Source organism: Salvelinus fontinalis, unplaced genomic scaffold, assembly GCF_029448725.1.
Source record: "Salvelinus fontinalis isolate EN_2023a unplaced genomic scaffold, ASM2944872v1 scaffold_0015, whole genome shotgun sequence".
Classification (NCBI taxonomy): domain Eukaryota; kingdom Metazoa; phylum Chordata; class Actinopteri; order Salmoniformes; family Salmonidae; genus Salvelinus; species Salvelinus fontinalis.
The window spans coordinates 278,447-301,758 of record NW_026600224.1 but is presented as its reverse complement, the minus strand read 5'-3'; the positions used below and the strand labels follow the sequence as shown (position 1 = coordinate 301,758).

Genomic DNA, 23,312 nt, shown 5'->3' with positions numbered 1-23,312 from the left:
TAGATAAATAGGATGACTAAAGACAGAGTATGGGGAGTACAGAGATAATATTGTCTGGCTGGCTAGTCTAGATAAATAGGATGACTGAAGACAGAGTATGGAGAGAACAGAGATAATATTGTCTGGCTGGCTGGCTAGATAAATAGGATGACTAAAGACAGAGTATGGGGAGAACAGAGATAATATTGTCTGGCTAGTCTAGATAAATAGGATGACTAAAGACAGAGTATGGGGAGAACAGAGATAATATTGTCTGGCTGGCTGGTCTAGATAAATAGGATGACTGAAGACAGAGTATGGGGTTGAACAGAGATAATATTGTCTGGCTGGCTGGCTAGATAAATAGGATGACTGAAGACAGAGTATGGGGAGGACAGAGATAATATTGTCTGGCTGGCTGGCGAGATAAATAGGATGACTAAAGACAGAGTATGGGGAGAACAGAGATAATATTGTCTGGCTGGCTAGCCTAGATAAATAGGATGACTGAAGACGGTACATTATGGGGAGAACAGAGATAATATTGTCTGGCAGGCTGGCTAGATAAATAGGATGACTAAAGACAGTAGATATACCCTAAGGTGTAATGATGTTCTGGGTCATTTGGTCAAACTATACATGTAAGTAGTGTGGTTAGTCAGTTAACAGACAGTTGACATGGTAGATGAAACAGTCAGGATAGGAGGAAGGAGTTCAGCCACTTGGAGTGAAAGAGACACACACCACCTGCCTCCTCGTTTCCCCTCTTGTCTACAGTGGAGAGGAGAGCACTCATCATTTAGTCAGTCAGCCCATCTGTTCTCACTGCTCCTCCATCCATCCACCCTCTCTCTCTGACTCTCTCTCTCTGACTCTCTCTCTCTGACTCTCTCTCTCTGACTCTCTCTCTCTGACTCTCTCTCTCTGACTCTCTCTCTCTGACTCTCTCTCTCTGACTCTCTCTCTCTGACTCTCTCTCTCTGACTCTCTCTCTCTGACTCTCTCTCTCTGACTCTCTCTCTCTGACTCTCTCTCTCTGACTGTCTGTCTCTCTCTGACTGTCTGTCTCTCTCTCTGTCTGTCTGTCTCTCTCTCTGTCTGTCTGTCTCTCTCTCTGTCTGTCTCTCTCTCTGTCTGTCTCTCTCTCTGTCTGTCTCTCTCTCTGACTCTCTCTCTCTGACTCTCTCTCTCTGACTCTCTCTCGCTCTCTCTCTCGCTCTCTCTCTCGCTCTGTCTCTCTCTCTCCACCATCTCTCTCACCATCTCTCTCCCTCCTCTCTCTCCCACCCCTCTCTCTCTCGCTCCCCCTCTTTCTGTGTGTAATGTTTTAAATATCTCTCATGTCAATATCATGCAGTTTAGAGAGGATGTTGAGTCAAGCACTACCGCCCGCAGCAGTAATTGGCCACAATCGCTGTAAACATTAGCGAACCGACAGGGTTGCGTGAAGTCATTCTACTATCTATGTACTTTACAGCGTTCTAAATTGGAATGTCGTCCTCTTTTTTGTGGTTTTCAGACGGAGATCGCCAAGCGGCTCAACGCGATTCTAGCTCAAATTATGCCTTTCCTGTCACAAGAGGTGAGTGTTTATAAAATGGCCTTATGGTTTCTAGTGTCACACTGTGGAGTGTTGGAAGTTAGAGGTGACCACGTAGCGCTCGTCCTGGTGCATATTTAGTCGAGCTGTAACTGTCGTACTTTTTGAACAAGGTTAGATGCTTTTGAATAATTGTGTACGGCACTTGTCCCTAATTCAAGTTTATCCACTTGTGTGAATAAAATTGTCTGTTTTTTTTAAATGGCCTGTTATTATTAAATTATTCAAACACAATCTATCTTTGTCATCGAGAATGTGAATGTAAAAGTGTGGTATTGGGAATGTAAAAGTGTGGTATTGGGAATGTAAAAGTGTGGTATTGGGAATGTAAAAGTGTGGTATTGGGAATGTAAAAGTGTGGTATTGGGAATGTAAAAGTGTGGTATTGGGAATGTAAAAGTGTGGTATTGGGAATGTAAAAGTGTGGTATTGGGAATGTAAAAGTGTGGTATTGGGAATGTAAAAGTGTGGTATTGGGAATGTAAAAGTGTGGTATTGGGAATGTAAAAGTGTGGTATTGTGTGTGGGGAAGATGAGACCCATGATTGGTCAACTCTGTTGCTGTTGTGGTTTACAACTGTAGGGTTGCAAAATTCTGTCAACTTTCCCAGGTTTCCCAGAAATCCAAGTTGGGAAGATTTCTGTAATCGGATGGGAGTAATCATGACATTTTCTGGGAAAAGCAGGGAGTTTTTACAACCCTACAGCTGTCTAAATAAATGCAGTGTCCTAACTGTTCCCTCTGCGTTTCTCCCCTCTTCCCCTACAGCACCAACAGCAGGTAGCCCAGGCAGTAGACCGAGCTAAACAGGTTACCATGACTGAGCTCAATGCCATCATCGGGGTACGTGGGCTTCCCAATCTGCCCCTCACCGTGTGTAAACCTTCTTCTTTTTTAAAAAAACACTTCATTTATTAAACATCAGCTAGGCCAGGGACAAACCTGTATTAACGTGACTACTGTACTGACTAAGGCCAGGGACAAACCTGTATTAACGGGACTACTGTACTGACTAAGACCAGGGACAAACCTGTATTAACGTGACTACTGTACTGACTAAGGCCAGGGACAAACCTGTATTAACGTGACTACTGTACTGACTAAGACCAGGGACAAACCTGTATTAACGTGACTACTGTACTGACTAAGACCAGGGACAAACCTGTATTAACGTGACTACTGTACTGACTAAGACCAGGGACAAACCTGTATTAACGTGACTACTGTACTGACTAAGGCCAGGGACAAACCTGTATTAACGTGACTACTGACTAAGACCAGGGACAAACCTGTATTAACGTGACTACTGTACTGACTAAGGCCAGGGACAAACCTGTATTAACGTGACTACTGACTAAGACCAGGGACAAACCTGTATTAACGTGACTACTGTACTGACTAAGACCAGGGACAAACCTGTATTAACGTGACTACTGACTAAGGCCAGGGACAAACCTGTATTAACGTGACTACTGTACTGACTAAGACCAGGGACAAACCTGTATTAACGTGACTACTGTACTGACTAAGACCAGGGACAAACCTGTATTAACGTGACTACTGTACTGACTAAGACCAGGGACAAACCTGTATTAACGTGACTACTGTACTGACTAAGGCCAGGGACAAACCTGTATTAACGTGACTACTGACTAAGACCAGGGACAAACCTGTATTAACGTGACTACTGTACTGACTAAGACCAGGGACAAACCTGTATTAACGTGACTACTGACTAAGGCCAGGGACAAACCTGTATTAACGTGACTACTGACTAAGGCCAGGGACAAACCTGTATTAACGTGACTACTGACTAAGGCCAGGGACAAACCTGCATTAACGTGACTACTGTACTGACTAAGACCGGGGACAAACCTGTATTAACGTGACTACTGTACTGACTAAGACCAGGGACAAACCTGTATTAACGTGACTACTGTACTGACTAAGGCCAGGGACAAACCTGTATTAACGTGACTACTGTACTGACTAAGGCCAGGGACAAACCTGTATTAACGTGACTACTGTACTGACTAAGACCAGGGACAAACCTGTATTAACGTGACTACTGTACTGACTAAGGCCAGGGACAAACCTGTATTAACGTGACTACTGACTAAGACCAGGGAGAAACCTGTATTAACGTGACTACTGTACTGACTAAGACCAGGGACAAACCTGCATTAACGTGACTACTGTACTGACTAAGACCAGGGACAAACCTGTATTAACGTGACTACTGTACTGACTAAGACCAGGGACAAACCTGCATTAACGTGACTACTGTACTGACTAAGACCAGGGACAAACCTGTATTAACGTGACTACTGACTAAGACCAGGGACAAACCTGTATTAACTTGACTACTGTACTAAGGCCAGGGACAAACCTGTATTAACGTGACTACTGTACTGACTAAGACCAGGGACAAACCTGTATTAACGTGACTACTGTACTGACTAAGACCAGGGACAAACCTGTATTAACGTGACTACTGTACTGACTAAGGCCAGGGACAAACCTGTATTAACGTGACTACTGTACTGACTAAGGCCAGGGACAAACCTGTATTAACGTGACTACTGTACTGACTAAGGCCAGGGACAAACCTGTATTAACGTGACTACTGACTAAGACCAGGGACAAACCTGTATTAACTTGACTACTGTACTAAGGCCAGGGACAAACCTGTATTAACGTGACTACTGTACTGACTAAGGCCAGGGACAAACCTGTATTAACGTGACTACTGTACTGACTAAGGCCAGGGACAAACCTGTATTAACGTGACTACTGTACTGACTAAGGCCAGGGACAAACCTGTATTAACGTGACTACTGTACTGACTAAGACCAGGGACAAACCTGTATTAACGTGACTACTGTACTGACTAAGGCCAGGGACAAACCTGTATTAACGTGACTACTGACTAAGACCAGGGACAAACCTGTATTAACGTGACTACTGTACTGACTAAGGCCAGGGACAAACCTGTATTAACGGGACTACTGTACTGACTAAGACCAGGGACAAACCTGTATTAACGTGACTACTGTACTGACTAAGGCCAGGGACAAACCTGTATTAACGTGACTACTGTACTGACTAAGACCAGGGACAAACCTGTATTAACGTGACTACTGTACTGACTAAGACCAGGGACAAACCTGTATTAACGTGACTACTGTACTGACTAAGACCAGGGACAAACCTGTATTAACGTGACTACTGTACTGACTAAGGCCAGGGACAAACCTGTATTAACGTGACTACTGACTAAGACCAGGGACAAACCTGTATTAACGTGACTACTGTACTGACTAAGGCCAGGGACAAACCTGTATTAACGTGACTACTGACTAAGACCAGGGACAAACCTGTATTAACGTGACTACTGTACTGACTAAGACCAGGGACAAACCTGTATTAACGTGACTACTGACTAAGGCCAGGGACAAACCTGTATTAACGTGACTACTGTACTGACTAAGACCAGGGACAAACCTGTATTAACGTGACTACTGTACTGACTAAGACCAGGGACAAACCTGTATTAACGTGACTACTGTACTGACTAAGACCAGGGACAAACCTGTATTAACGTGACTACTGTACTGACTAAGGCCAGGGACAAACCTGTATTAACGTGACTACTGACTAAGACCAGGGACAAACCTGTATTAACGTGACTACTGTACTGACTAAGACCAGGGACAAACCTGTATTAACGTGACTACTGACTAAGGCCAGGGACAAACCTGTATTAACGTGACTACTGACTAAGGCCAGGGACAAACCTGTATTAACGTGACTACTGACTAAGGCCAGGGACAAACCTGCATTAACGTGACTACTGTACTGACTAAGACCGGGGACAAACCTGTATTAACGTGACTACTGTACTGACTAAGACCAGGGACAAACCTGTATTAACGTGACTACTGTACTGACTAAGGCCAGGGACAAACCTGTATTAACGTGACTACTGTACTGACTAAGGCCAGGGACAAACCTGTATTAACGTGACTACTGTACTGACTAAGACCAGGGACAAACCTGTATTAACGTGACTACTGTACTGACTAAGGCCAGGGACAAACCTGTATTAACGTGACTACTGACTAAGACCAGGGAGAAACCTGTATTAACGTGACTACTGTACTGACTAAGACCAGGGACAAACCTGCATTAACGTGACTACTGTACTGACTAAGACCAGGGACAAACCTGTATTAACGTGACTACTGACTAAGACCAGGGACAAACCTGTATTAACTTGACTACTGTACTAAGGCCAGGGACAAACCTGTATTAACGTGACTACTGTACTGACTAAGGCCAGGGACAAACCTGTATTAACGTGACTACTGTACTGACTAAGGCCAGGGACAAACCTGTATTAACGTGACTACTGTACTGACTAAGGCCAGGGACAAACCTGTATTAACGTGACTACTGACTAAGACCAGGGACAAACCTGTATTAACTTGACTACTGTACTAAGGCCAGGGACAAACCTGTATTAACGTGACTACTGTACTGACTAAGACCAGGGACAAACCTGTATTAACGTGACTACTGTACTGACTAAGGCCAGGGACAAACCTGTATTAACGTGACTACTGTACTGACTAAGGCCAGGGACAAACCTGTATTAACGTGACTACTGTACTGACTAAGACCAGGGACAAACCTGTATTAACGTGACTACTGTACTGACTAAGGCCAGGGACAAACCTGTATTAACGTGACTACTGACTAAGACCAGGGACAAACCTGTATTAACGTGACTACTGTACTGACTAAGACCAGGGACAAACCTGCATTAACGTGACTACTGTACTGACTAAGACCAGGGACAAACCTGTATTAACGTGACTACTGACTAAGACCAGGGACAAACCTGTATTAACTTGACTACTGTACTAAGGCCAGGGACAAACCTGTATTAACGTGACTACTGTACTGACTAAGACCAGGGACAAACCTGTATTAACGTGACTACTGTACTGACTAAGGCCAGGGACAAACCTGTATTAACGTGACTACTGTACTGACTAAGGCCAGGGACAAACCTGTATTAACGTGACTACTGTACTGACTAAGGCCAGGGACAAACCTGTATTAACGTGACTACTGTACTGACTAAGGCCAGGGACAAACCTGTATTAACGTGACTACTGACTAAGACCAGGGACAAACCTGTATTAACGTGACTACTGTACTGACTAAGGCCAGGGACAAACCTGTATTAACGTGACTACTGTACTGACTAAGGCCAGGGACAAACCTGTATTAACGTGACTACTGTACTGACTAAGGCCAGGGACAAACCTGTATTAACGGGACTACTGTACTGACTAAGACCAGGGACAAACCTGTATTAACGTGACTACTGTACTGACTAAGGCCAGGGACAAACCTGTATTAACGTGACTACAGTACTGACTAAGGCCAGGGACAAACCTGTATTAACGTGACTACTGTACTGACTAAGGCCAGGGACAAACCTGTATTAACGTGACTACTGACTAAGACCAGGGACAAACTTGTATTAACGTGACTACTGTACTGACTAAGGCCAGGGACAAACCTGTATTAACGTGACTACTGTACTGACTAAGACCAGGGACAAACCTGTATTAACGTGACTACTGTACTGACTAAGACCAGGGACAAACCTGTATTAACGTGACTACTGTACTAAGGCCAGGGACAAACCTGTATTAACGTGACTACTGTACTGACTAAGACCAGGGACAAACCTGTATTAACGTGACTACTGTACTGACTAAGGCCAGGGACAAACCTGTATTAACGTGACTACTGTACTGACTAAGACCAGGGACAAACCTGTATTAACGTGACTACTGTACTGACTAAGACCAGGGACAAACCTGTATTAACGTGACTACTGTACTGACTAAGGCCAGGGACAAACCTGTATTAACGTGACTACTGTACTGACTACCCGTTTCTAATGTCTGGTCTAAAACTACCCATGTCTCGCTGCTCGCCTTGCCTGGCAACAGTTACGCTGATTATCAGACACAGGACAGTGAATTACACATTATTACAAGAGGAATATTAGTTCCAGATTTATTCATGTTAGTTCAAGTCTGCACCTACTGCAGTTTTGCCTTTTGTCAAGGATTATTTTAGTTTGATTTGAGAAAATGGTGATGATATTGTGGTGATGCATCAGTACTGTAGTTAACCTGAGGTATAAACTGTATTAGTACTGTAGTTAACCTGAGGTATAAACTGTATCAGTACTGTAGTTAACCTGAGGTATAAACTGTATCAGTACTGTAGTTAACCTGAGGTATAAACTGTGTCAGTACTGTAGTTAACCTGAGGTATATACTGTATCAGTACTGTAGTTAACCTGAGGTATAAACTGTATCAGTACTGTAGTTAACCTGAGGTATAAACTGTGTCAGTACTGTAGTTAACCTGAGGTATATACTGTATCAGTACTGTAGTTAACCTGAGGTATAAACTGTATCAGTACTGTAGTTAACCTGAGGTATATACTGTATCAGTACTGTAGTTAACCTGAGGTATAAACTGTATCAGTACTGTAGTTAACCTGAGGTATAAACTGTGTCAGTACTGTAGTTAACCTGAGGTATATACTGTATCAGTACTGTAGTTAACCTGAGGTATAAACTGTATCAGTACTGTAGTTAACCTGAGGTATAAACTGTATCAGTACTGTAGTTAACCTGAGGTATAAACTGTATCAGTACTGTAGTTAACCTGAGGTATAAACTGTATCAGTACTGTAGTTAACCTGAGGTATATACTGTATCAGTACTGTAGTTAACCTGAGGTATATACTGTATCAGTACTGTAGTTAACCTGAGGTATAAACTGTATCAGTACTGTAGTGAACCTGAGGTATAAACTGTATCAGTACTGTAGTGAACCTGAGGTATAAACTGTATCAGTACTGTAGTTAACCTGAGGTATATACTGTATCAGTACTGTAGTTAACCTGAGGTATATACTGTATCAGTAGTTAACCTGAGGTATAAACTGTATCAGTACTGTAGTTAACCTGAGGTATAAACTGTATCAGTACTGTAGTGAACCTGAGGTATAAACTGTATCAGTACTGTAGTTAACCTGAGGTATAAACTCTATCAGTACTGTAGTTAACCTGAGGTATATACTGTATCAGTACTGTAGTTAACCTGAGGTATATACTGTATCAGTACTGTAGTTAACCTGAGGTATAAACTGTATCAGTACTGTAGTTAACCTGAGGTATAAACTGTATCTGTAGTTAACCTGAGGTATAAACTGTATCAGTACTGTAGTTAACCTGAGGTATAAACTGTGTCAGTACTGTAGTTAACCTGAGGTATAAACTGTATCAGTACTGTAGTTAACCTGAGGTATAAACTGTATCAGTACTGTAGTTAACCTGAGGTATAAACTGTATCAGTACTGTAGTTAACCTGAGGTATAAACTGTATCAGTACTGTAGTTAACCTGAGGTATAAACTGTGTCAGTACTGTAGTTAACCTGAGGTATAAACTGTATCAGTACTGTAGTTAACCTGAGGTATAAACTGTGTCAGTACTGTAGTTAACCTGAGGTATAAACTGTGTCAGTACTGTAGTTAACCTGAGGTATAAACTGTATCAGTACTGTAGTTAACCTGAGGTATAAACTCTATCAGTACTGTAGTTAACCTGAGGTATATACTGTATCAGTACTGTAGTTAACCTGAGGTATAAACTGTATTAGTACTGTAGTTAACCTGAGGTATAAACTGTATCAGTACTGTAGTTAACCTGAGGTATAAACTGTATCAGTACTGTAGTTAACCTGAGTTATAAGCTGCAGTGCAGGGGGCGGAAGCGTAAGACAGGGCTGTCTGTTGCAGTAGCTGTTAGCAGTCTCTCTGCTGTCGGGTTGTGTGTGTTATAAACTGAGCTATCCTCAGGACCTTTTTGTGTGTGGCAGTACCTTTTTGTGTGTGGCAGTACCTTTTTGTGTGTGGCAGTACCTTTTTGTGTGTGGCTGTACCTTTGTGTGTGGCAGTACCTTTTGTGTGTGGCTGTACCTTTTTGTGTGTGGCTGTACCTTTTTGTGTGTGGCGGTACCTTTTTGTGTGTGGCGGTACCTTTTTGTGTGTGGCGGTACCTTTTTGTGTGTGGCGGTACCTTTTTGTGTGTGGCGGTACCTTTTTGTGTGTGGCGGTACCTTTTTGTGTGTGGCGGTACCTTTTTGTGTGTGGCGGTACCTTTTTGTGTGTGGCGGTACCTTTTTGTGTGTGGCGGTACCTTTTTGTGTGTGGCGGTACCTTTTTGTGTGTGGCGGTACCTTTTTGTGTGTGGCGGTACCTTTTTGTGTGTGGCGGTACCTTTTTTGTGTGTGGCGGTACCTTTTTTGTGTGTGGCGGTACCTTTTTTGTGTGTGGCGGTACCTTTTTTGTGTGTGGCGGTACCTTTTTTGTGTGTGGCGGTACCTTTTTGTGTGTGGCGGTACCTTTTTGTGTGTGGCAGTACCTTTTTGTGTGTGGCAGTACCTTTTTGTGTGTGGCAGTACCTTTTGTGTGTGGCAGTACCTTTTGTGTGTGGCAGTACCTTTTTGTGTGTGGCTGTACCTTTGTGTGTGGCTGTACCTTTGTGTGTGGCTGTACCTTTTTTTGTGTGGCTGTACCTTTGTGTGTGGCTGTACCTTTGTGTGTGGCTGTACCTTTTTGTGTGTGGCGGTACCTTTTTGTGTGTGGCTGTACCTTTGTGTGTGGCAGTACCTTTGTGTGTGTGGGTATAGATGAGAGACGTGTAGCTAGCCTCTGAGGTATTCCTTCTGTGATTTATAAATGAGTGGCGAGTCTTATGGCTAGCGAGCGCTTCAGACCCCCGCCCCCCCCCCTCTCTTCAGACTCCCCCACCTCTCTCTCTTCACACCCCATTCCTTTTCAGACCCCCCTTCTCTTCAAACCCCCCCTCTCTTCAGACCCCCCTTCTCTTCAAACCCCCCCTCTCTTCAGACCCCCCTTCTCTTCAAACCCCCCCTCTCTTCAGACCCCCCCTTCTCTTCAAACCCCCCCTCTCTTCAGAAACCCTTCTCTTCAAACCCCCCCTCTCTTCAGACCCCCTTCTCTTCAAACCCCCCCTCTCTTCAGACCCCCCTTCTCTTCAAACACCCCCTCTCTTCAGACCCCCCTTCTCTTCAAACACCCCCTCTCTTCAGACCCCCCTTCTCTTCAAACCCCCCCTCTCTTCAGACCCCCCTTCTCTTCAAACCCCCCCTCTCTTCAGACCCCCCCTCTCTTCAGACCCCCCCTCTCTTCAGACCCCCCCTCTCTTCAAACCCCCCCTCTCTTCAGACCCCCCCTCTCTTCAAACCCCCCCTTTCTTCAAACCCCCCCTCTCTTCAGACCCCCCTTCTCTTCAAACCCCCCCTCTCTTCAGACCCCCCTTCTCTTCAAACCCCCCCTCTCTTCAGACCCCCCTTCTCTTCAAACCCCCCCTCTCTTCAGACCCCCCTTCTCTTCAAACCCCCCCTCTCTTCAGACCCCCCTTCTCTTCAGACCCCCCCTCTCTTCAGACCCCCCTTCTCTTCAAACCCCCCCTCTCTTCAGACCCCCCTTCTCTTCAAACCCCCCCTCTCTTCAGACCCCCCTTCTCTTCAGACCCCCCCTCTCTTCAGACCCCCCTTCTCTTCAACCCCCCCCCTCTCTTCAGACCCCCCTTCTCTTCAAACCCCCCCTCTCTTCAGACCCCCCTTCTCTTCAAACCCCCCCTCTCTTCAGACCCCCCCTCCCTCTCTTCAAACCCGCCCCCGCTCTTCAAACCCCCCCTCCCTCTCTTCAGACCCCCCCCCCTCTCTTCAGACCCCCCCTCCCTCTCTTCAAACCCGCCCCCGCTCTTCAAACCCCACCTCCCTCTCTTCAGACCCCCCCCTCTCTTCAGACCCCCCCTCCCTCTCTTCAAACCCGCCCCCGCTCTTCAAACCCCACCTCCCTCTCTTCAGACCCCCCCCCCCCCCTCTCTTCAGACTAGAGGTCGACCGATTAAGATTTTTCAACGCCGATACCGATTATTGGAGGACTAAAAAAAAACAATACCGATTTAATCAGCCTTTTATAAATAATAAGAAAAAAAAAGGATGACAATAATACTGAATGAACACTTATTTTAACTTAATATAATACATCAATAAAATCAATAAAAAATACAAAAATAATGAAACATGTTCAATTTGGTTTAAATAATGCAAAAACAAAGTGTTGGAGAAGAAAGTAGAAGTGCAAAATGTGCCATGTAAGAAAGCAAACGTTTAAGTTCCTTGCTCAGAACATGAGAACTTATGAAAGCTGGTGGTTCCTTTTAACATGAGTCTTCAATATTCCCAGGTAAGAAGTTTTAGGTTGTAGTTATTATAGGAATTATAGGACTATTTCTCCCTATACCATTTGTATTTCATTAACCGTTGACTATTGGATGTTCTTATAGGCACTTTAGTATTGCCAGTATAACAGTATAGCTTCCGTCCCTCTCCTCGCCCCTCCCTGGGCTCGAACCAGGAACACATCGACAACAGCCACCCTCGAAGCATCGTTACCCATCGCTCCACAAAAGCCGCGGCTCTTGCAGAGCAAGGGGAACAGCTGCTTCAAGGTCTCAGAGCGAGTGACGTCACCGATTGAAACGCTAGCGCGCACCACCGCTAACTAGCTAGCCATTTCACATCAGTTACACCAGTCTAATCTCAGGAGTTGATAGGCTTGAAGTCATAAACAGCGCAATGCTTGAAGCACAGCGATGAGCTCCTGGCAAAACGCACGAAAGTGCTGTTTGAATGAATGCTTACGAGCCTGCTGCTGCCTACCACCGCTCAGTCGGACTGCTCTATCAAATCATAGACTTAGTTATAACAAAATAACACACAGAAATACGAGCCTTAGGTCATTAATATGGTCAAATCCGGAAACTATCATTTCGAAAACAAAACGTTTATTCTTCAGTGAAATACGGAACCGTTCCGTATCTTATCTAACGGGTGGCATCCCGTTAGATAAAGAAAGGCATTGATGTTTATGGTTAGGTACACGTTGGAGCAACGAAAAGTGCTTTTTTTTCACGAATGCGCACTGCATCGATTATATGCAACGCAGGACACGCTAGATTAACTAGTAATATCATCAACCATGTGTGGTTAAGATTGATTGTTTTTTTATAAGATAAGTTTAATGCTAACTAGTAACTTATCTGTCACGCACGCTCCTCGTGGAGTGCAATGTAAAGCAGGTGGTTAGTAACCGGAAGGTTGCAAGATTGAATACCCGAGCTGACAAGGTAAAAATCTGTCGTTCTGCCCCGGAACAAGGTAGTTAAACCACTGTGTCTAGGCCGTCATTGAAAATAAGAATTTGTTTTTAACTGACTTGCCTTGTTAAATAAAGGTGTAAAAAACATATATATATATATATATATATATATATATATATATATATATATATATGTTTTTTACACCTTTATTTAACAAGGCAAGTATATATATAAATATATAAAAAATATAAAATATATATATATAAAAAATAAAAATCTGCCAAATCGGCGTCCAGAAATGCAGATTTGCGATTGTTATGAAAACTTGAAATCGGCCATTACGATTAATCGGTCGACCTCTACTTCAGACCCCACCTCCCTCTCTTCAAACCTCATTCCCTTTCAGACCCCCTCTCTGTCTTCCGACCCCTGCCTCTCCCTCTCTTCAAACCTCATTCCCTTTCAGACCCCCTCCTCTCTGTCTTCCGACCCCACCTCCCTCTCTTCAAACCTCATTCCCTTTCAGACCCCCTCCTCTCTACTTCAGACCCCACCTCCCTCTCTTCAAACCTCATTCCCTTTCAGACCCCCTCCTCTCTGTCTTCAGACCCCACCTCCCTTTCTTCAAACCTCATTCCCTTTCAGACCCCCTCCTCTCTGTCTTCAGACCCCACCTCCCTCTCTTCAAACCTCATTCCCTTTCAGACCCCCTCTCTGTCTTCCGACCCCACCTCCCTCTCTTCAAACCTCATTCCCTTTCAGACCCCGTCCTCTCTGTCTTCCGACCCCACCTCCCTCTCTTCAAACCTCATTCCCTTTCAGACCCCCTCCTCTCTGTCTTCCGACCCCACCTCCCTCTCTTCAAACCTCATTCCCTTTCAGACCCCCTCCTCTCTGTCTTCAGACCCCACCTCCCTCTCTTCAAACCTCATTCCCTTTCAGACCCCCTCCTCTCTGTCTTCTAACCCCTGCCTCTCCCTCTTCGTGCCACACTGGATAGGCACCGTTTTGCAAGGCCCGACCCAAATCCCCCTCTCTATGGTCAGCCCCCCCTCTATAGTCAGCCCCCCCTCTATAGTCAGCCCCCCCTCTATAGTCAGCCCCCCCTCTATAGTCAGCCCCCCCTCTATAGTCAGCCCCCCCTCTATAGTCAGCCCCCCCTCTAGTCAGCTCTCCCTCTATAGTCCCTCCCCCTCTATAGTCAGCTCCCTCTATAGTCAACCCCCCTCCCTCTCTATAGTCCCTCCCCCTCTATAGTCAGCTCCCTCTATAGTCAACCCCCCTCCCTCTCTATAGTCCCTCCCCTCTATAGTCAGCTCTCCCTCTATAGTCAACCCCCCTCCCTCTCTATAGTCCCTCCCCTCTATAGTCAGCTCCCCCTCTCTATAGTCAGCCCCCCCTCTATAGTCAGCCCCCCCTCTATAGTCAGCCCCCCCTCTATAGTCAGCCCCCCCTCTATAGTCAGCCCCCCCTCTATAGTCAGCCCCCTCTCTATAGTCAGCCCCCCCTCTATAGTCAACCCCCCTCTATAGTCAGCTCTCCCTCTATAGTCAGCCCCCCCCTCTATAGTCAACCCCCCTCCCTCTCTATAGTCCCTCCCCTCTATAGTCAGCTCCCTCTATAGTCAGCCCCCCCTCTATAGTCAGCTCCCCCTCTATAGTCAACCCCCCTCTATAGTCAGCCCCCCCTCTATAGTCAACCCCCCTCTATAGTCAGCCCCCTTCTATAGTCAGCCCCCCCTCTATAGTCAACCCCCCTCTATAGTCAGCCCCCTTCTATAGTCAGCCCCCCCTCTATAGTCAGCTCCCTCTCTATAGTCAGCTCTCCCTCTATAGTCAGCCCCCCCTCTATAGTCAGCCCCCCCTCTAGTCAGCTCTCCCTCTATAGTCAGCCCCCCCTCTATAGTCAGCCCCCCCTCTATAGTCAGCCCCCCCTCTATAGTCAGCCCCCTCTCTATAGTCAGCCCCCCCTCTATAGTCAACCCCCCTCTATAGTCAGCTCTCCCTCTATAGTCAGCCCCCCCCCTCTATAGTCAACCCCCCTCCCTCTCTATAGTCCCTCCCCTCTATAGTCAGCTCCCTCTATAGTCAGCCCCCCCTCTATAGTCAGCTCCCCCTCTATAGTCAACCCCCCTCTATAGTCAGCCCCCCCTCTATAGTCAACCCCCCTCTATAGTCAGCCCCCTTCTATAGTCAGCCCCCCCTCTATAGTCAACCCCCCTCTATAGTCAGCCCCCTTCTATAGTCAGCCCCCCCTCTATAGTCAGCTCCCTCTCTATAGTCAGCTCTCCCTCTATAGTCAGCCCCCCCTCTATAGTCAGCCCCCCCTCTAGTCAGCCCCCCCTCTCTATAGTCAGCCCCCCCTCTATAGTCAGCTCCCTCTCTATAGTCAGCTCTCCCTCTATAGTCAACCCCCCCTCTATAGTCAACCCCCCCTCTCTATAGTCAGCTCTCCCTCTATAGTCAGCTCCCTCTCTATAGTCAGCCCCCCCTCTATAGTCAGCTCCCTCTCTATAGTCAACCCCTCTCTATAGTCCCTCCCCCTCTATAGTCAGCCCCCCCTCTATAGTCAGCTCCCTCTCTATAGTCAACCCCCCTCTATAGTCAGCCCCCCCTCTATAGTCAACCCCCCTCTATAGTCAGCCCCCTTCTATAGTCAGCTCCCCCTCTATAGTCAGCTCCCCCTCTAGTCAGCTCTCCCTCTATAGTCAGCCCCCCCTCTATAGTCAGCTCTCCCTCTCTATAGTCAGCTCCCCCTCTATAGTCAGCTCCCCCTCTCTATAGTCAGCTCCCCCTCTCTATAGTCAGCTCTCCCTCTCTATAGTCAGCTCCCCCTCTATAGTCAGCTCTCCCTCTCTATAGTCAGCTCTCCCTCTCTATAGTCAACCCCCCTCTATAGTCAGCCCCCCCTCTATAGTCAGCCCCCCCTCTATAGTCAGCTCTCCCTCTCTATAGTCAGCTCTCCCTCTCTATAGTCAACCCCCCTCTATAGTCAGCTCCCCCTCTATAGTCAGCTCTCCCTCTCTATAGTCAGCTCTCCCTCTCTATAGTCAGCCCCCCCTCTCTATAGTCAGCTCCCCCCCTCTATAGTCAGCTCCCCCTCTCTATAGTCAGCCCCCCCTCTATAGTCAGCCCCCCCTCTATAGTCAACCCCCCCTCTATAGTCAGCTCTCCCTCTCTATAGTCAGCCCCCCCCCTCTAGTCAGCTCTCCCTCTATAGTCAGCCCCCCCTCTATAGTCAGCTCTCCCTCTATAGTCAGCCCCCCCTCTATAGTCAGCCCCCCCTCTATAGTCAGCTCTCCCTCTCTATAGTCAGCCCCCCCTCTATAGTCAACCCCCCCTCTATAGTCAGCCCCCCCTCTATAGTCAGCCTCCTCTCTATAGTCAGCCCCCCCTCTATAGTCAGCTCTCCCTCTCTATAGTCAGCCTCCTCTCTATAGTCAGCCCCCCCCTCTATAGTCAGCCCCCCCCTCTATAGTCAGCCCCCCCTCTATAGTCAGCCCCCCCCTCTATAGTCAGCTCTCCCCCTCTATAGTCAGCCCCCCCTCTATAGTCAGCCCCCCCTCTATAGTCAGCCCCCCCTCTATAGTCAGCTCTCCCTCTATAGTCAGCTCTCCCTCTATAGTCAGCCCCCCCTCTATAGTCAGCCCCCCCTCTATAGTCAGCCCTCCCTCTATAGTCAGCCCCCCCTCTATAGTCAGCTCCCTCTATAGTCAACCCCCCCTCTATAGTCAGCTCCCTCTATAGTCAACCCCCCCTCTATAGTCAACCCCCCCTCTATAGTCAACCCCCCCTCTATAGTCAACCCCCCCTCTATAGTCAACCCCCCCTCTATAGTCAGCTCCCTCTATAGTCAACCCCCCCTCTATAGTCAGCTCCCTCTATAGTCAGCTCCCCCTCTATAGTCAGCTCCCCCTCTATAGTCAACCCCTCTCTATAGTCAGCCCCCCCTCTATAGTCAACCCCCCCTCTATAGTCAGCCCCCCCTCTATAGTCAGCCCCCCCTCTATAGTCAGCCCTCCCTCTATAGTCAGCCCCCCCTCTATAGTCAACCCCCCCTCTATAGTCAACCCCCTCTCTATAGTCAACCCCCCCTCTATAGTCAGCTCTCCCTCTATAGTCAGCCCCCCCTCTATAGTCAACCCCCCCTCTATAGTCAACCCCCTCTCTATAGTCAGCCCCCCCTCTAGTCAGCCCTCCCTCTATAGTCAGCCCCCCCTCTATAGTCAGCTCTCCCTCTAGTCAGCCCCCCCTCTATAGTCAGCTCTCCCTCTATAGTCAGCTCTCCCTCTATAGTCAGCCCCCCCTCTATAGTCAGCTCTCCCTCTATAGTCAGCCCCCCCTCTATAGTCAGCCCCCCCTCTATAGTCAGCCCCCCCTCTATAGTCAACCCCCCTCTATAGTCAACCCCACTCTAGTCAGCCCCCCCTCTATAGTCAACCCCCCTCTATAGTCACCCCCCCCCTCTATAGTCAGCTCCCCCTCTCTATAGTCAGCTCCCCCTCTCTATAGTCAGCTCCTCCTCTCTATAGTCAGCTCCCCCTCTCTATAGTCAGCTCCCCCTCTCTATAGTCAACCCCCCCTCTATAGTCAGCTCCCCCTCTCTATAGTCAGCTCCCCCTCTCTATAGTCAACCCCCCCTCTATAGTCAGCTCCCCCTCTCTATAGTCAGCTCCCCCTCTCTATAGTCAGCTCCCCCTCTCTATAGTCAGCTCCCCCTCTCTATAGTCAGCTCCCCCTCTCTATAGTCAACTCCCCCTCTCTATAGTCAGCTCCCCCTCTCTATAGTCAGCTCCCCCTCTCTATAGTCAGCTCCCCCTCTCTATAGTCAACCCCCCTCCCCCTCTATAGTCAGCCCCCCCCCCCTGCTTTCCTGGTTTAATTGGCTGTGGTTTTAATAATGATCCTCAGCTCATCCCTCATTGGCTCACAGCTGACCTGGATAGGATAGCTGTTGGTACTGCTGCTGGTGGGAATTACAGGCAGGGGGGTGAGGAACAACACAAGACTGTTCTGCCTAGTGCTGGAGGGAATTACAGGCAGGGGGGTGAGGAACAACACAAGACTGTTCTGCCTAGTGCTGGTGGGAATTACAGGCAGGGGGGTGAGGAACAACACAAGACTGTTCTGCCTAGTGCTGGTGGGAATTACAGGCAGGGGGGTGAGGAACAACACAAGACTGTTCTGCCTAGTGCTGGTGGGAATTACAGGCAGGGGGGTGAGGAACAACACAAGACTGTTCTGCCTAGTGCTGGTGGGAATTACAGGCAGGGGGGTGAGGAACAACACAAGACTGTTCTGCCTAGTGCTGGAGGGAATTACAGGCAGGGGGGTGAGGAACAACACAAGACTGTTCTGCCTAGTGCTGGAGGGAATTACAGGCAGGGGGGTGAGGAACAACACAAGACTGTTCTGCCTAGTGCTGGTGGGAATTACAGGCAGGGGGGTGAGGAACAACACAAGACTGTTCTGCCTAGTGCTGGAGGGAATTACAGGCAGGGGGGTGAGGAACAACACAAGACTGTTCTGCCTAGTGCTGGAGGGAATTACAGGCAGGGGGGTGAGGAACAACACAAGACTGTTCTGCCTAGTGCTGGAGGGAATTACAGGCAGGGGGGTGAGGAACAACACAAGACTGTTCTGCCTAGTGCTGGAGGGAATTACAGGCAGGGGGGTGAGGAACAACACAAGACTGTTCTGCCTAGTGCTGGAGGGAATTACAGGCAGGGGGGTGAGGAACAACACAAGACTGTTCTGCCTAGTGCTGGAGGGAATTACAGGCAGGGGGGTGAGGAACAACACAAGACTGTTCTGCCTAGTGCTGGAGGGAATTACAGGCAGGGGGGTGAGGAACAACACAAGACTGTTCTGCCTAGTGCTGGAGGGAATTACAGGCAGGGGGGTGAGGAACAACACAAGACTGTTCTGCCTAGTGCTGGAGGGAATTACAGGCAGGGGGGTGAGGAACAACACAAGACTGTTCTGCCTAGTGCTGGAGGGAATTACAGGCAGGGGGGTGAGGAACAACACAAGACTGTTCTGCCTAGTGCTGGTGGGAATTACAGGCAGGGGGGTGAGGAACAACACAAGACTGTTCTGCCTAGTGCTGGAGGGAATTACAGGCAGGGGGGTGAGGAACAACACAAGACTGTTCTGCCTAGTGCTGGAGGGAATTACAGGCAGGGGGGTGAGGAACAACACAAGACTGTTCTGCCTAGTGCTGGAGGGAATTACAGGCAGGGGGGTGAGGAACAACACAAGACTGTTCTGCCTAGTGCTGGAGGGAATTACAGGCAGGGGGGTGAGGAACAACACAAGACTGTTCTGCCTAGTGCTGGTGGGAATTACAGGCAGGGGGGTGAGGAACAACACAAGACTGTTCTGCCTAGTGCTGGTGGGAATTACAGGCAGGGGGGTGAGGAACAACACAAGACTGTTCTGCCTAGTGCTGGTGGGAATTACAGGCAGGGGGGTGAGGAACAACACAAGACTGTTCTGCCTAGTGCTGGAGCCACAGGAGGCCTGACACAGCATACACACTCAGCCAGCCAGCTTTACAACACTATCTACGTAGCCTAATTATAGTAGGCTTGGGCAGGTTACCGTATGTACTATGTACCGGATCTCAAAGTGCTGTACAGAAACCCAGCCTAAAACCCCAAACAGCAAGCAATGCAGGTGTAGAAGCACGGTGGCTAGGAAAAACTCCCTAGAAAGGCCAAAACCTAGGAAGAAACCTAGAGAGGAACCAGGCTATGAGGGGTGGCCAGTCCTCTTCTGGCTGTGCCGGGTGGAGATTATAACAGAACATGGCCAAGATGTTCAAATGTTCATAAATGACCAGCATGGTCAAATACATTCTAATATATTTTTTTAGCTACTTTTTAATTATTACCTGCAGTCAACTTGTGTAAAACGTTAGGAGATGATTCAGATTCCGTTGTTCATTTCACCTGTCACCTTTATGTTACATTATAAAGCTCACCGTAGTTTAACCAGAACAGTTGATCCAGTCACGTGTTTGTTTGTAAATAACACAACAGGAGAAAGAGGGAGCCGGTGAGTCTGTAGGGAGCCGGTGAGTCTGTAGGGAGCCGGTGAGTCTGTAGGGAGCCGGTGAGTCTGTAGGGAGCCGGTGAGTCTGTAGGGAGCCGGCGAGTGACTCTGTAGGGAGCCGGCGAGTGACTCCGTAGGGAGCCGGCGAGTGACTCCGTAGGGAGCCGGCGAGTGACTCCGTAGGGAGCCGGCGAGTGACTCCGTAGGGAGCCGGCGAGTGACTCCGTAGGGAGCCGGCGAGTGACTCCGTAGGGAGCCGGCGAGTGACTCCGTAGGGAGCCGGCGAGTGACTCCGTAGGGAGCCGGCGAGTGACTCCGTAGGGAGCCGGCGAGTGACTCCGTAGGGAGCCGGCGAGTGACTCCGTAGGGAGCCGGCGAGTGACTCCGTAGGGAGCCGGCGAGTGACTCCGTAGGGAGCCGGCGAGTGACTCCGTAGGGAGCCGGCGAGTGACTCCGTAGGGAGCCGGCGAGTGACTCCGTAGGGAGCCGGCGAGTGACTCCGTAGGGAGCCGGCGAGTGACTCCGTAGGGAGCCGGCGAGTGACTCTGTAGGGAGCTGGCGAGTTCATCAGCGAGTCTCTGTTGTGCGGTGCACATGATGTGAACCGGATCACCAAGTCGAGGTCCAAAAGGCCTCTTAAACCTGTTACGGCTGGTGATTTCGCTAGCGGAACGTTTCAACAACATCCAGTGAAATTGCAGAGCGCAAACATTTTTTTTTTATGTTGAAATATTTAACTTTCATACAATCACAAGTGCAATACACCAAATTAAAGCTTAACTTCTTGTTAATCTAGCCACCGTGTCAGATTTCAAAACAGCTTTACGGTGACAGCAAACCGTGTTATTATCTGAGGACAGCACCCCAGCAAACATACACATGACAATCATAATTCAACCCGCCAGGCGCGACACAAAACTCAGAAATAACGATATAATTCATGCCTTACCTTTGACGATCTTCTTCTGTTGGCACTCCAATATGTCCATTAAACATCACAAATGGTCCTTTTGTTTGAAAAATTCTCCATATCTCCATATATCTCCAAAATGTCCATTAATTTGGCGCGTTTGATTCAGAAAAACACCGGTTCCAACTCACCCAACATGACTACCATTTATCTAATGAGTAATCTGTAATCTTGGTCCAAACATTTCAAACAACTTTCCTAATCCTCCATTTGTAGGCGATAAAAATTTAAGATGGACTATACCGTGTTCAATAGCTGATCAAATGAAAGTGGAGCGAGCTTCAGGTCACGCGCCCCAAACAAAGGAGTACACTAGGCTGGACCCTCGCTCTGAATAGCCCTACTTCTTCATTTCTCCAAAGAAAAAACATCAACCAATTTCTAAAGACTATTGACATCTAGTGGAAGCAATAGGAACTGCAACCAAGTCCCACAGAAATCTATGTTCCCATAGAAAACGAATTGAAAACACAGTGAACTCAAAAAAAAAAAACAATCCTGGATGGTTTGTCCTCTGGGTTTCGCCTGCCAAATAAGTTCTGTTATACTCACAGACATTGTTTTAACAGTTTTAGAAACTTTAGAGTGTTTTCTATCCAATACTACCAATTATTTGCATATTCTAGCTTCTGGGCCTGAGTAGCAGGCAGTTTACTTTGGGCACGCTTTTCATCCGGATGTGAAAATACTGCCCCCTATCCTAAACAGGTTTTAACAGCTTCTACCCCCCAAGTCATAAGACTCCTGAACAGTTAATCAAATGGCCACCAAAGCTATTTACGTTGAGCCCCCTCCGGTACCCCCTGTATATAGCCTCCACATTGATTATGTACCGGTACCCCTGTATATAGCCTCCACATTGACTCTGTACCGGTACCCCCTGTATATAGCCTCCACATTGACTCTGTACCGGTACCCCCTGTATATAGCCTCCACATTGACTCTGTATCGGTACCCCCTGTATATAGCCTCCACATTGACTCTGTACCGGTACCCCCTGTATATAGCCCCCACATTGACTCTGTACCGGTACCCCCTGTATATAGCCTCCACATTGACTCTGTACTGGTACCCCCTGTATATAGCCTCCACATTGACTCTGTACCGGTACCCCCTGTATATAGCCTCCACATTGACTCTGTACTGTAACACCCTGTATATAGCCTCCACATTGACTCTGTACCGGTACCCCCTGTATATAGCCTCCACATTGACTCTGTACCGGTACCCCCTGTATATAGCCTCCACATTGACTCTGTACCGTAACACCCTGTATATAGCCTCCACATTGACTCTGTACCGTAACACCCTGTATATAGCCTCCACATTGACTCTGTACCGGTACCCCCTGTATATAGCCTCCACATTGACTCTGTACCGGTACCCCCTGTATATAGCCTCCACATTGACTCTGTACCGGTACCCCCTGTATATAGCCTCCACATTGACTCTGTACCGGTACCCCCTGTATATAGCCTCCACATTGACTCTGTACTGGTACCCCCTGTATATAGCCTCCACATTGAATCTGTACCAGTACCCCCTGTATATAGCCTCCACATTGACTCTGTACTGGTACCCCCTGTATATAGCCTCCACATTGACTCTGTACCGGTACCCCCTGTATATAGCCTCCACATTGACTCTGTACCGGTACCCCCTGTATATAGCCTCCACATTGACTCTGTACCGGTACCCCCTGTATATAGCCTCCACATTGACTCTGTACCGGTACCCCCTGTATATAGCCTCCACATTGACTCTGTACTGGTACCCCCTGTATATAGCCTCCACATTGACTCTGTACCGGTACCCCCTGTATATAGCCTCCACATTGACTCTGTACTTGTACCCCCTGTATATAGCCTCCACATTGACTCTGTACTGGTACCCCCTGTATACAGCCTCCACATTGACTCTGTACCGTAACACCCTGTATATAGCCTCCACATTGACTCTGTACCGTAACACCCTGTATATAGCCTCCACATTGAATCTGTACCGGTACCCCCTGTATATAGCCTCCACATTGACTCTGTACCGGTACCCCCCTGTATATAGCCTCCACACTGACTCTGTACCAGTACCCCCTGTATATAGCCTCCACATTGACTCTGTACCGGTACCCCCCTGTATATAGCCTCCACATTGACTCTGTACCGGTACCCCCTGTATATAGCCTCCACATTGACTCTGTACCGGTACCCCCTGTATATAGCCTCCACATTGACTCTGTACCGGTACCCCCTGTATATAGCCTCCACATTGACTCTGTACCAGTACCCCCTGTATATAGCCTCCACATTGACTCTGTACCGGTACCCCCTGTATATAGCTTCGTTATTGTTATTTTATGGTTACTTTTATTTTTGTAACTTTATTTTGTAAATATTTTCTTAACTCTTATTTTTC

The 23,312-nt window shown here is 47.7% G+C and overlaps 1 protein-coding gene across 1 annotated transcript in view; it reads left to right on the top strand.

The window, feature by feature from the left end:
* LOC129842126 (transducin-like enhancer protein 3-B) overlaps positions 1–23,312 on the top strand; it is a 173,158-nt gene that overhangs the window by 49,543 nt on the left and 100,303 nt on the right. Inside the window, exons 6-7 of the mRNA XM_055910526.1 lie at positions 1,499–1,561; positions 2,349–2,453. Of these exons, the coding sequence (XP_055766501.1) occupies positions 1,499–1,561; positions 2,349–2,453 (168 nt within the window). The remainder of the gene's footprint in view (positions 1–1,498; positions 1,562–2,348; positions 2,454–23,312) is intronic.